Raw genomic sequence first — 13,604 nt, 5'->3', positions numbered from 1 at the left:
AGAGAGATTGAACCGGAATTTGAGCAACAAATTCAAAATAGCTAACACGGGTTACACCAGAAAACACGAAGTGGACATAGCAAATAAGAAAGTTAGTCCACTTCACTGCGTCTGCGAGTCCAACCACAGCAAAACCCAACGGGCCGACTCCGCCTCCAGTCCAGGCTCCAACCCACTAGGTTGCATCAGGAAATCTAATTGGACAAATCTCCGCTCATCTGATTTTCTGACGACCACAGCAGATCACAACTCTACTTGCGCGTGGACACTTTTTCTTAATTTCTAGGAAATGTCCTCCGCCCTTTCCTTCTCTAATCGGTCTTCGGAACCCTATCTTCATAAATACATCGAAAAACTCGATCCTGTTTCCTCAATTACTAAATCAAATTTCTTCACCATTTTCTTCTAGATCTCGACCTTTAGGCTTTAGTTATTACCAAAAAAAAATTTCTTTTAATGGGGAACACCGAGAAATTGATGAATCAAATCATGGAGCTCAAATTCACGGCGAAGAGCCTTCAGCGCCAGGCGAGAAAGTGCGAAAAAGACGAGAAATCTGAGAAATTGAAGGTTAAGAAAGCCATCGAGAAAGGAAACATGGACGGCGCGAGAATCTACGCTGAGAACGCTATCCGCAAGCGCAACGAGCAGATGAATTACCTCCGTCTGGCCTCTCGGCTTGACGCCGTGGTCGCTCGCCTCGATACCCAGGCCAAGATGACCACGATCAATAAATCTATGGGGAATATTGTCAAATCTCTCGAGTCGAGTCTTAATACCGGGAATCTCCAGAAGATGTCGGAGACCATGGACCAATTCGAGAGGCAGTTTGTGAATATGGAAGTCCAGGCAGAGTTTATGGAGAATTCTATGGCCGGAAGTACGTCGTTGTCGACGCCCGAAGGTGAAGTCAACAGCTTGATGCAACAGGTGGCGGATGATTATGGACTTGAGGTCTCCGTTGGGCTGCCGCAGCCAGCTGCGCACGCTATACCGACGAAGACTACCGAGAAGGTCGATGAGGACGATCTCTCCAGGCGTCTCGCCGAGCTCAAGGCTCGTGGGTGAAAGAAAACTACTACTGGATGGTTAAGAAATTAATAAGAATTTGTTGGGGAAATTTGTTAATTAGGCTATGCCATGTCAGTGATAATGTTGTGTGTGGAGCATTTGTGAAATTGCTGCCATATTTCCCGTGTGTAGATTTAACTAGCACTGCAACTGTTATTTCAGTATGGTGGTTGACTTTTCATGAGTAGTGGTTTGTAAATTTGGTACCTTTGCGCATCGTCCGCTATATACTTCTGTTTACTGCTGATGATAATCTCTTTGGAGGAACTGCAACTTTATATGACAGGGCTCTTTTGTAGCTTTGACGAAGCTGCCTTTGTTCCTTGCTAGTCAGACTTTCATTCATGTGCATAACTGATGGTCTATAATTGTGGTTCTTCTGCACTTGTTGCTGTTGTCTTTTGTATCTGTCCATGTTTGCGGAGTTGATGTGGAGTGGCCTGGACTGCATGCTGAAGTTCCCGGTGGTGTTAATTGGAACCTGCTAGCGCTAAAAATCGCAATGCGGTATTCAAACTTGTCGTGTATAGCGATTTTTTGTGTGTTGTTTGTCTGAAGTTTTCCTGGTTTAACTTGCCTTGTCTGGGTCTGGACTTTAGATTGATGTGCTTGAAATCTGCTTGGCCTCTTAGACATCTGTGTTGGCACAATGTGGTTTAATCTGGATCATGCCCCTTAGACACAACGGATCCTTGAGATACTGTTGATCTTAGTTCCTTTTTCCCTCCCAATGTAGCAACACCTCTACTGTTACTTAAAAGTGAAAGGGGGGGGAACCCATTTGAGTTGTACAAGGGGTAGAGGGAGAAGACTCTTCTAGACCAAATGGGGTAGACCATTGCATCTCCTTAGAGCTTTAAAACGCTCAACCTGCAGCCCAGGAGGGATATTAAATCCCTTCTGGTGGCTCGCTCACCAAAGGCAAGTTGGTCTCTAGAATATATGCCTACTTCAAGGGTACATAGAAGAAGGGGATGCAGGGTGGGGATGAAGGGATTTGGAGACTTCCTGTCAATGGGAGCTGGAAGGGTTGGTTCTGCAGCTTGCTTCGTGCATAACCTGCAGAATCAATCTTCACATTGAGATCAGTTGGTTTCTTCTAGTTTTGCATGATAGAAATCTTGTTGAGAGGGACTCTATCCAGGTTTCTAGAATTCTATCACGAGGGGAATAGAATAGGATTAGCTATCAAAGCAATCCAAAGCATATTTTTTTCATATCTCCTGTAACTCAAGTATGGTTTCTAATAGAATTTATTTGAATTTAGATGCGAACGTCTATGGAGAACCGAGATCAAAGGACAGCAGCTTCTGAGCCAAATGCGGGTTCTTTTCTTTTTTGTCATTTTTGGTAGTAATTAGCCCTTCTAGCTCCTTTGCAAGTTATTCCCTCCCTTTTTTTATAACTGACGTTTAAGAAATTTGCTCTAGTGTATTTTTATCTGTCGTTTTATTATCCCCATACAGTATTAATTATTTTTTCACAATTTTATCATTTTATCTCTCTTTTCTAATACAGGATTTTTAATTACTATTCCTAATAATTATTGCTTCTCTCTTTATAATAACCCTAGTAATTATCTGTCTCTCTGTATTCTAGTGTATTCTAGTGAGAGAAAATATGAGTAAATTAAATAATTAATGAGGGTATAAAAGAAAAGTAGTATACAGATTTAAGCAATGAAAAACTTTTTTTAATTAATGTGTAAAATTTTAAACGTCAGTCATAAAAACAGAGAGGGAGTATTTGGTAGTAATTAATCTTTCTAGCTCTCTGGAAAAGGAAATCATCCCAACAATTGAAGCGAATTACCATCCCATCCCATTGCATTGCACTCAAGCGACTTCAACGTCATCAAGCATAAGAAGGGAAAAAAAAATAATCATAATAAACAAAAAACAGAAAAGGGGACTCCACAAGTGGAAAAGAAAATTATCCCAACAATAGAAGCGAATTACCATCCCATCACCATCATACACCATTTAAGTGACTATAAATAACTTCATCAAGCATAAGAAGAATGGGGGAAAAATAATCATCATAATAATAAACAAAAAAGAGATAAGGGGACCTAACAACAATCATGTCTTGTATCAAATACAGAAAATTTTGCACCAAACTTGACCAGTTTTGTAGAAACAAGAACTTGGTCCATGTCCTTGACCATATTTCATTTACAGGCTAATATTCAGGACTAATAACCACATAATTTACAAGTTCGAAACAATCATATAAACATCAAGAAAACCCCAAAATCGTTGTCCCTTTTTTAACTAAATCACACGCCTACTTAAAACTACACGTCCCCAACCTAAAACTACCTTCACGTACATCTATTTTACAAATAGATCTCCACTCTTTTGAGCATAATACCATAAATGGCATTAAAAAATCTGAAAGGATACGTAACACTGCTGAAGCATCAACAAAGTTCCCTGTTAATTCGTGCTAAACGATGTAAATCTCAAGCTCATTTTGAGGTAGAACCAAGGAAGAAACCATCTCAAAGAGTATGTAATTAGGCTGCTTAATCCTTCTATACACACCCTTGATCTGCCATGCTGTTGGCAATTGTTAGAAAAGCAGATATGACCGCACCATGCAGCAATGTCCTGAAAAAGACAGCAACACAGATGAAAAGCCATAAGAGCAATTATGGAAGCAACTCATGTCAAAATTACTGAGACTTTTCCTTTCCAATTTCCAAAGAAAAAAGAAGCAAACTATCTACTTTTCTTCGCTAAAGTTCCATACAAACGAAAATGAAATGCGCCTCCATTTTCACTCTGCTCTTCTGGTCATCATCATTTTTTCTTTTTATTTGTTCACTCCCAAACTTCCAAATGAATGCTAAAAGTTGTCCCTTGACCCAAGACATTCCATCACCATCTCTGTACTGTGACATAGGGAAACACCTGTCTCCTGTCCACTATGCCTGCCCTCCTCCCCCACTGCCCAAACCAAAGGAGAAAAAAACGAGGTACACAGGCAGAAGTATACAACTGTCATATTGGCATAAATACATCAGACTAAAGAAATATACACATTATTCCACTGTTTGGGATTAAGCATTACTCTGGACTCTCTTTCTGATAACCAAAGTCAGATGCTGCTTTCAAGACTCTTTGGTACGTCTGTTTCATCGCTTCCTGCCATTGCATTTGAAAGAAAATTCAGAATCATCTTAGACCAATGAAGAGTTTCAAATCACAAAAACTAATCTTAGGCAACTTCATAAAAGAGAAAAGATAAACCTTCTTTTCCCAAGTCAATCAACAACATGAAAAAGTAATCAAGAAGTTTGACAAAAATAATCTTAATCAGCATGCAGATAGAGAGAGAGAGATGTTGAGAATCTTATGAGTGATAATGATTAAGGAAAGCATCTTATTGAATTTCATATATTCTATACAGCATTACCATCTCACACTTGAAGCAGAAAGAATAACAGGACTAGCAGGGTAGATAACTGAATCCAAGAAGCGTGTCCCAAGATTGGCTTCATTTCATGGTCGGCCAGTCAAAGCAAGGCATAATCAGTATTGGTTAAAGGAACAGTGGTTTCATCGGTAGCTTGCATATTACTCTAAAGATACCTAAATTATAAACCACCTTTACTCAAATATCATTGAACGTTTGAAGTTTGGCTCCATATTGTAACTCGATTACACAATTTCATAAGTTTGAGTAAAAACTCAAAAAATAAGTTGGTGCTAAAACAGGAGTTGATGTTGGAACTCCCTGCATCTTACTTTTGTTGCTGGAGAAGTAGAAACTGAAGGATTCCAAGGCATTAACAACTTACCACACTAAAGGAGAATGCTCGGTTTAGAGCTTGAATTCAGATATTAACCAGTCATGTTATAACATGCACTTCAACAAGACAATCGTGACTAACAAACTCAGCTGTTTTAAAATTCAGGAGATTATGCCATGATTAATTGCTTTGTCAGGGTGTTAGACAGCATTTCAAAGTTGTTGCATTTGATTAGATAAGAAAAAGAAGGGGTCACGTAGCATGGAAAAACCAACAAATGTTGTAATTACCCATTATCAACAGAGATCCAAGTTGAGAATAAACATGGAGATCCTTACTTGCAGTTTAGACTCAAATTCTTCAGGTGACCAGTTCAAGTTACACTCTTTCAATTCCAGTTCACCCGCCACAACCTGAAAATCCAAGCAACAGTAGCATCAGCATTGATGGAAGAAAATGACGGCCCGTGATGAAAGTAGAATGACGTATTATAAAAATTTCCTCTCATGAACAGGCTATTTATAAGATGGCAAAACACATATCAAGCATGGCTCAGAAGAGGTAAACCAGGTAAATGACAGTCCATAATGAAAGCAAAATGACATGGTATAAAAAAATTCATCTCGTGAACAGGCTACTCCTAAGATGGCAAAACAAATGTCAATCAAAGCTCAGAAGAGGAAAATCAGGTATGCTACCCCGCCAACTCCAGTAGCCATGGAAGGAGCAACTAGGACATTCGCTTTCCTGAGAACATCAACTGCTTCAGGAGTGCAGGGCATGTTTGAACCTAAAAAATGTTTAAAATGTAGTCAACAACACTAATAAGCGACTCATAACGACTGTGAGAGCAACAATTGAGATTCAAAACAACACGGTCAAATAAAACTTCGACAAAGGTAGTACAAAGTAGTTGAGAGAATTTATGCTACCTTCTATAACTATACGACAGCCTGAATTTACCAAGTTAATGGCATCAGATTGATCCACTTCATTCTGGGAAGCACAAGGAAATGCAACATCACACCTTTCATTCCAAGGCTTTGCTTGGTCATAGTATTTTGAGCGAGCATATGTTTTTGAGTAGTCTCTGCAAAATGTTGCATAAGGGTTGAATACAGAAAGAATGTTGAATACTTGTCCAAGAAATTCCTAATAAAGAATACAAACCTCAAACTTCTGTGCTGTGCTTTAATATCTCTTAAAAAGGATATTTTCAGGAAGTCAAATCCATCTTCATCCACCAAATAACCCTTCGAATCTGTATTATTTTTATGCAGAAGGACAGTGTTTTAATAAACTCTTAGCTATGCAGGATCTACTCAACGTAAGGAACAAATTGCAATGCAGCGATGCCAATGAAATGCTTACATAGAATGAAAGATTGACATGATAAATGCATATCCATATATGGTTAGCAACAAAGCAGACTTTCTCTGAATGCAAGTCATTGACAGAAAACACTACATGCATAAAGTATTTGGCTCATAGCCAGAAGATTGAATTTTTTTTTTTTTGGGTATTGAATGAGATGGTTGCTTAACTAGTGGTACATATTGTGTGCAAAATATTACCTTGATAATATCCCCCCTACAGTGAACCCTAAGAATATAAAACCCTTGAAATCTCTTTTAATATTCCTCAATCCCATGAGAATTTGAACTTTACTTTGCAGCTATGTGCTACCAACTTCTATGATTATGATAAAAAATTTCAGGATGAGCCAAAATTATGAATCTGCAAGTGTGAACATGTAGTCATCCGAAACATTGAATGAGTGGCAAGGCCATGAAGATACAGCTAAGTATCCTATTTCAATGCAGGTGAAAATCGTAGAAAGCTTCATGGTCTTTCCACCTTTTCTATCCTTTTGGGTGTTTTCAGTAGCATGGTAAAAATATTAAGTTCTAGAACATTGGATATTTCTATTACATTTTCTTCAAATGCAATTAAATTCCAAGACAAGCTGGAGACTCAACAAGGCTAGAAATTTACACTACTGACAACTACCCAAAGAACATGGCAAAGATAAAGACTGGTATCAAAAGGTTCAAGGCCTGAGATCGAAAGCTACTGGAAGAAAATATTGACTGAACAGCAAACAAATCTAGAATTAGATGAATATTCTGACACCAGGAGTTGTCTTAGCTAACTTTTTTTATCCATGCAAAGCACTAAAGTGCAAGTAGAATGCACTAAACAATTCCTACAGTGCAGACAAAAATTCTTCTGTACGAGATGCTCAATAGAACTGTTGAATTAGCTGAGAACAAAAAAGAAAAGCTAGCATGTGAAACTTACCTGATACCGTGATTGGAAGAGCACCATAAGCTATAAGCTTCTCCAGAACATGCATTGCAATTTTCCCAGAACCACTAACTACACACCTGGACTTAAGAAGGAAAAAGACAAACAAAAAACAACAAAATTATCATCTTAACCACAGAAAATTTTGGTAGCAATGTCTTCAACTTGGACATTTACCCCTTAAAAGCACTTTAATGTGAAATAACAAGAAACTCAAGGATTCCACAAGCATATTTCCCAGGTAAAACAACCAATCCATTGGTTATTTCTCAAATTGGTATAATATTAATTGATCTTTTTCCTGTAAACAAGATTCTTTCTACTATATTCCAAAGATATACTGCATTAAGCAAAAACATTTGTCATCATTGTATTAGAATAATTAGAGCCTCTCAATGCCAGTTGGAAGCACCTCCAGAGCTAAAACCATCATTATTTCTCACCAAATCTTGGTGATTCAGAAAAATTCAGATAAACAGATATGCAAGAGAATAATACTAGCAAGAGTCTTAAAACTTATAACAGTAAAACAAATAGTAAGTCTAACAAGGAAAAAATTGTAATTAACGAGTGGTGGCATCACAAGGGACTGAAACTGACTATGACAAACACACTTAAAACGACATTCCTAGAAGAAAAGAGAAACACTGGCCAACCTAATTACCAATAAGTGTGATAACTTACATTGTTAAAAGTAAGAAATAAGGTGCAATTAAAACCAAAGAAAGTGAACTGCTCTGTAAAAGTAAAATTCTTAAACTTTGAACAATAACTAAAATATATACAGCCAGCTAGCATCAGTCGCTTCAAAAACGTCAAGCAACAAACCTTAATCCTTTGAGTTCTTTATTCATGTCCGCCAGGATAAGTTGTGCAAAAAAAACCTGCAAAATAAAAGAATAACTAGTTGGATCTACAGGCATTTGCATTCAGTTCCCATGTAAAACCGCCAACAGAAACAGAATGTGAAGGTAAACTACTCACCAATCCATAGCCAGTAGCCTCTGTTCTCAGGCTAGATCCAGACCAGTTCACCCTGGGCCCTGTAAAACTCCCCTGCACAAGGAAAATAACAAACTGTTAACGACCATCATAACTATTATGAGGCAAAACATATGATCAACCTCATTGACATCAGAAAACGAGAAATAAAAAACTCCATTTAATGTTCCTCATGAAACCAGGAACAATCTTCTGAAAATCAACTCAGTTAAGAGGTCCATGCTATTATACCAAGTAACAAATTGCATTCATACCAAGCAGAACACCAAACAAGGTTACAAAACCTAGTGCAACTCTCACCTCTACGCCATGTTTGCAATTATGCAATATTTGAAATCAATGGAAAGTAATGACCTAAGGAAAGAAAGTTCAAGACCTTTCCTTTCCCAAAAGAAAAGATTCACATCTTTTAAGGACAGAAACTTTAATAAATAAATAGAATAAGAGCAAGAAACGAGTTTGTACTGACCCAGAAAGGCAAACAAATAAGAAAAAGGGATAGTGATATATTCACATATTCAATGCCATCTTCCCCTAACATATCAACTGATATGCCATTTACCACTCTTTGCATCAAATCAAAATTTTTGTTTCTGAGTGTCAAATCACCATTAAGTCACAAAGAACGAAGTGTTGTAAGAAATCAATTCTGATGAAAAATCCAATTTTCTTTTATCATGATATGAATGCACATTACTATAAATTTTAGCAATGCAGAACAGCAGAGCAATTAGTCTCATCAGATAAAGAACCTTACCTGAGAGTGACCAGCCAGGCGTCGATATTGTCCATAAAGATAACCCATTTCACGGGTACCAACACCCATCTCCTCTGAAGGAAGATCCTATCACAAGAAAACAAATCAAATGGAATGAATGACTCAGAAAAAGGAAATGAACAAATGGAAACTCATATAGAAGAATAATTACTAAAGTTACCTTGTCAGGACCCAAATAGCGGTACAACTCATTCATAAAACTCTGACAGAATCTCATGATCTGGAAGATTGAGTTCAGAAAAAGGAATGCATAAGAATAAGAGATCAAAACTTGATAATAATTTATCATAACGACACAGTAAATGAAAAGGATACCTCACTGTCAGTTTTCCCACTCGGATCAAAATCAGTTCCACCAGAAGAGCCTCCAAGTCGGTATGGAGACAGAGCATTCTTCAAAGTCTACACAGAGTACGCAAGCAATCACCATTGTGTAAATATATTCAAACTGCAGCAAATAATCATGAACAAAAACTCCAACACTTTGCCAACAAAATCATAGCATAATAAATCTCAAACTGTAGTTTATCAAGTATTATGGTTTTTGGCTGCATAATGTTAGCATAATGTATAATGCACTCACACATATGCTTCTAAGAAGCCACTCTAGGTGTAAGTACACAAAATCATTTGTTGAAGCAAGTTTATAACACCAAAGCCATAAGTTTCAACAAAAGATATTTAAAAGGGTACAAAACTTCTAATGGCGGCAAATCAAATGGCCAGAGTGTAAAAACAAATAGTTAGGATTGTCAAATCTTGGCAATTAGACTCCAAAACAAGAAAGAATCCCATAACTTCTGTAAGTTTGGTCCAACAAATATATGGTTTCATCTTTCTCTTCGAGCAATTTTCACAAGTAACAAAAAAATGATAAAGCTCCAATCCAACATTGACATCCTGAGAATTAGAAAACTTCCAAACAATCCCATGTTAGGTGAGACAAAGCAGAAGTACCTGTTCAAAACTAAGAAACTTAGCAATGCCCAAGTTCATAGACGGATGAAACCGGAGACCACCCCTACATGGACCCAGAGTCTGGTTAAAGTGAACTCGAAATCCACGGTTGACATGCGTCTCACCCCTATCATCAATCCATGGAACTCGAAAAATGATTGTACGCTCAGGTTCTAACAGCCGCTCCATAGTGTTGACATAACTTCAACATTTCCAAACCACTTAGTAAGGAGTGGCTATAAACTCATAATAGATGTAAAGTTTGTTACAGCAATCACAAACTGACAAATTGAGCTTACTTGGAGTTTTTTGATATTACTCTTTCCAAAGCATGAACAACCTCTTGAACAGACTGTATGAACTCAGGCTCATGAGGATCCCTTTTCAATGCAGCTTCAACAATTGATCCAGCTGTCTTTGACATAAGAGCTTTTTACAGAGTTCAGCCACCACAGAACAGCCAGTAGAAAGAAAATTACAGAGCAAAGAGAATGTCACAAAATTGTCTTATACCAGAAGAAATGCATTGATCAAATTATAACCAAAAGCTTTGAAAAAATTTGTGGTCCGGATAATGTGGTACATATGACTAACAAACCAAGGCTAGACCAGCACTTCTCACAGTTATTGATTCCTCCAAACAATATAAATCACAAGATCTAACAAGAAATAAGTTCCCATGGATACTTGCTCCCACATATTAATGTACACCTAGATCAACAAAACTTTCAACTCCTCAAATCAAGGCACAAACTATAAGTCCAGAAAATAAAGGCCATGCATCATAAAACTAGAAATCAAGCTAATCCTGTCTTACACATCAATGGTTTATGCTGATCAGAAACGTCAGTGATTCCATTATTAATAAAGGAACAGAATCAAGCTTCAACAAATTGGCTATCAAACAAATGGCTCCCACTCTAGACTCTACATAATATCATAGGTAAACATGCATGTTGAAAAGGTTCAAAGTAGAAATGTTCTGTCAAAAAAACAACTAACAGGATTACATTATCTCCTTCTATCTTCATTCAGCAAATGAAAAAGAAGGATACCAAGCTAGGTGAGGAAAATTAACCCAAAGATACCAAGAAAAAATAAGTTATATTATACAAGTATGTGAAATGTACAAATAAGAACTAACCTTTCACATATATTGGTTTTTCAACAATAATCTTATCCCTGGAGGCCATCTGGAGGCGAAGAGCCTCTTTGTGAAGTAAGCTGTTATTATGCTCCTCTAATGCACTCATTTGCATATTTCTACTGCCTTCATTGCCATACGGATTCCTTCTATGCTTTCGACCATATTCTCGGCAAACAGAACAGAATATCCTTGCTGTATCATCTTTCAAATCAACATAAGCCCACTTATAAGTGTCAGCCCACTCCTCTCTCCACCTCTTTACAACTTTCTTTTTCCTTTTCACCTGCTGTGTCTTTGTCATGTCCTGATCCTCAGTGGGAGGTTGAGAAGCCACCATCTGCTTATTGTCATGCTCTTCAGCCGAAGATTCTCGTGCTTGAACCTCCATAAGAGGATTATGGTCAAACGCAGGATCATCCTCCCCAGGTCCTATTTCCAAATCAATCTCTTCTCCCAGCTCCCTGACCACAAGTTGATGTCTTTGAGCCTGCTGGATCAAGTTCATATCATCCATTGCAGAACTCATTCCAACCCCACCAGCTGGGAGCAACATTCAGCATGACAACTTTACCCTACTCGTTTGAAATACCTTTCTGTCTACAACAAAATTTGATCAGTCACCTTGCTAAAATAGTTTCAATAAGGATAGTACTATATAATCATCACAGCATAAGTTCCTTTTCTCTGTTCTTTAGGGAAAAAAAACACATGTATATCATTGGAATCTCATGAGATGATAAATAAACAAACTTTGTTAACGCCCCTCACGTTTTCCGACTATAATCAATAATAAATAAATGATTACTGTTTATCATCAATGGTCTCGTTCTTTTTTTTTTTAATGAAAATTAGCATTAACTTCCCCCCAGATATATCCAGTCCAAGTTCGAACAATTTATCAACAAAATTAACCAGTTCAAATGCATTCCATCTAAGACTTTGCAAATTTAGAAAATTCCTGCAACTGTTGAGAAATGCATTGAAGAATTGTCAAGCAAGGAGTACAAGACCTTTTATATTTTGCTGTTATGGAACAACCACAAGTTGAGATAGCAAATTAATAGCAAAAACAGAAAAATACTCAAAAGAAATACATATATACTACAATAAATTATAAATTTTCCTAAGGTGTCACACGAGGAAAACACAGGCGCCAGGTTGAGCATTTAATCTCCAAATTGAAGACTTGCGCGGCAGAATACAAACTTAGAAGCATTAGAAAATCGGACAGCAGTTCCCAAGATTCAATTTTTTTCACCAATGATGACCCTAATTGACAAAACATGCTTATTAGGAACTAAATAGTTGATAAAAAGGAAAAGGGATAAAATCCCAACTCGCAATTCAGTCTGAAGAAGCTCATCATATACCTGTAATTGAAAGTCCCAGCTCCTCTTTGCCTTCTCTGCCGTCTAAAAAGTATGTGAACATATATACATATGAATGAATAGGAAAAACGAAGAATTAGCAGCGCGTATATTTTTTTTCGGTCTCGCCTAAAAGGGTTGGATTCTTCAAGACTTAAAAACCGCAATTTGACTTGTAGAAGAAATTTAGTTAAATGAACAAGATGGGGAGCGGAACACTGCAAAAAATGGCGTCTTCGCGAGCAAAGGTTTACACGTTTTTTCAGACTTCAGACTGTTTATGTCGAGGCTTTTTTTTCCTTTTTTTTTTAAATAAAACGGGATTAATTCCTGGGCCTGTAGAGCGGGGAATTGGCCTGTTGCATATGATTTTCATGTTCCATACGACGGCCCACTTTAGTATGGGCACCCTTTTATCAACTCACGCCTTCCAAGTTCCAATATCTGGAGAAAATTACTTAAAGCGGAGCTCATGTACGAAAAAGCCACTGCAATATGTCTAAACGATGCATGCAATTGCAAACATAAAAATCCCCTAAAATCATTATTATTATTTGTCGACCAAGATAGTTTGCTTATTATTTAAATTTGGAAAATAAAATATACCTTAAGCGACATAGAAAACTATTATAAATAAAATGGTGATTCATTTCTTTGATTTTAGAAATTCTCATAAAAATATCTTGATTTTGATTTTTTTTTTTTTTTTGAAACGCGTAGCTTTCGAGCGTTGGCATAAACAAATGCCAATTCAAGTAGGTGACCGAAGTAATAAAAAATAGTAATACTCATCTCCCATATATGTAATGCTGTGCCAGCATGGCATCATGGTAAATTAATTTTGTTAATTCTTTCCCTTTTTCGTCGTTTCAGTCTTCTGACACCTTCTTCTATGTCGGACCAAGGGCAGAACAGCCAGCAGAGAAATCTTTTGTGCATTTTGCACGTGATATAACTCATTTTGTACAACGTATAATTAAAGAACAAAATTTTGTGAGTCACGCATATGTTATGAAAAATGATTGATGTATAAAATGAAATCTGAACCTTATATATATTTTTTGGCCAAATCTTGGCCATCAACCTTTCGAATCCAACAACTGTTCCGGCCCCATTTCCATCTTCTAGTTGTAATGCTAGGATGTTTTGTTTTGCTATGAAGTCTTCTTTTCCAAAAAAAAAAAAAAAAAAAAAAAAGAGTACACTTGAAGATGAAGG

General features: G+C 37.1%; 2 protein-coding genes across 7 annotated transcripts; one reads left to right on the top strand and one right to left on the bottom strand.

Annotated features, from left to right (window-relative positions):
* The first annotated feature begins 227 nt into the window (after positions 1-227).
* LOC113742273 (ESCRT-related protein CHMP1B) lies at positions 228-1,380 on the top strand. The gene has a single exon (XM_027270077.2). It carries the CDS (start codon positions 457-459, stop codon positions 1,066-1,068), a length of 612 nt encoding a protein of 203 aa, XP_027125878.2. The 5' UTR covers positions 228-456; the 3' UTR covers positions 1,069-1,380.
* Positions 1,381-3,199: 1,819 nt separating this feature from the next.
* Positions 3,200-12,679, bottom strand: LOC140005093 (uncharacterized). 6 transcript variants are annotated; one of them, XM_072045285.1, is made up of 17 exons: positions 12,390-12,679; positions 12,226-12,288; positions 11,017-11,616; positions 10,172-10,301; positions 9,873-10,074; positions 9,231-9,317; positions 9,076-9,135; positions 8,895-8,981; positions 8,120-8,191; positions 7,964-8,019; positions 7,130-7,215; positions 5,999-6,089; positions 5,761-5,918; positions 5,527-5,618; positions 5,167-5,241; positions 4,147-4,220; positions 3,200-3,683 (listed from the first exon to the last, which is right to left on the bottom strand). In XM_072045285.1, exons 3-17 carry the CDS (start codon positions 11,570-11,572, stop codon positions 3,608-3,610), a joined length of 1,902 nt encoding a protein of 633 aa, XP_071901386.1. In that variant the 5' UTR covers positions 11,573-11,616; positions 12,226-12,288; positions 12,390-12,679; the 3' UTR covers positions 3,200-3,607. The 6 variants fall into 6 exon arrangements, with proteins under 6 accessions (XP_071901386.1, XP_071901385.1, XP_071901384.1 ...); XM_072045284.1 differs by having other exon boundaries at positions 11,017-11,612; XM_072045283.1 differs by lacking the exon at positions 12,226-12,288.
* Positions 12,680-13,604: the final 925 nt, after the last annotated feature.

The sequence above is a fragment of the Coffea arabica genome, chromosome 4c (genome assembly GCF_036785885.1).
Source record: "Coffea arabica cultivar ET-39 chromosome 4c, Coffea Arabica ET-39 HiFi, whole genome shotgun sequence".
Taxonomy (NCBI): domain Eukaryota; kingdom Viridiplantae; phylum Streptophyta; class Magnoliopsida; order Gentianales; family Rubiaceae; genus Coffea; species Coffea arabica.
The sequence above is the reverse complement of the archived record's forward strand: the minus strand, read 5'-3'. Positions and strand labels throughout refer to the sequence as shown.

Coding starts and splice junctions, on each gene's coding strand:
- LOC113742273 (XM_027270077.2), top strand. CDS start 457: ATGGGGAACACCGAGAAATTGATGAATCAAATCATGGAGCTCAAATTC.
- LOC140005093 (XM_072045285.1), bottom strand. CDS start 11,572: ATGTTGCTCCCAGCTGGTGGGGTTGGAATGAGTTCTGCAATGGATGAT. Junction 10,302..11,016: donor AAAACCAATATATGTGAAAG/GTTAGTTCTTAT, acceptor CTCTGTAAAAAG/CTCTTATGTCAAAGACAGCT. Junction 8,020..8,119: donor AGGCTACTGGCTATGGATTG/GTGAGTAGTTTA, acceptor TTTATTTTGCAG/GTTTTTTTTGCACAACTTAT.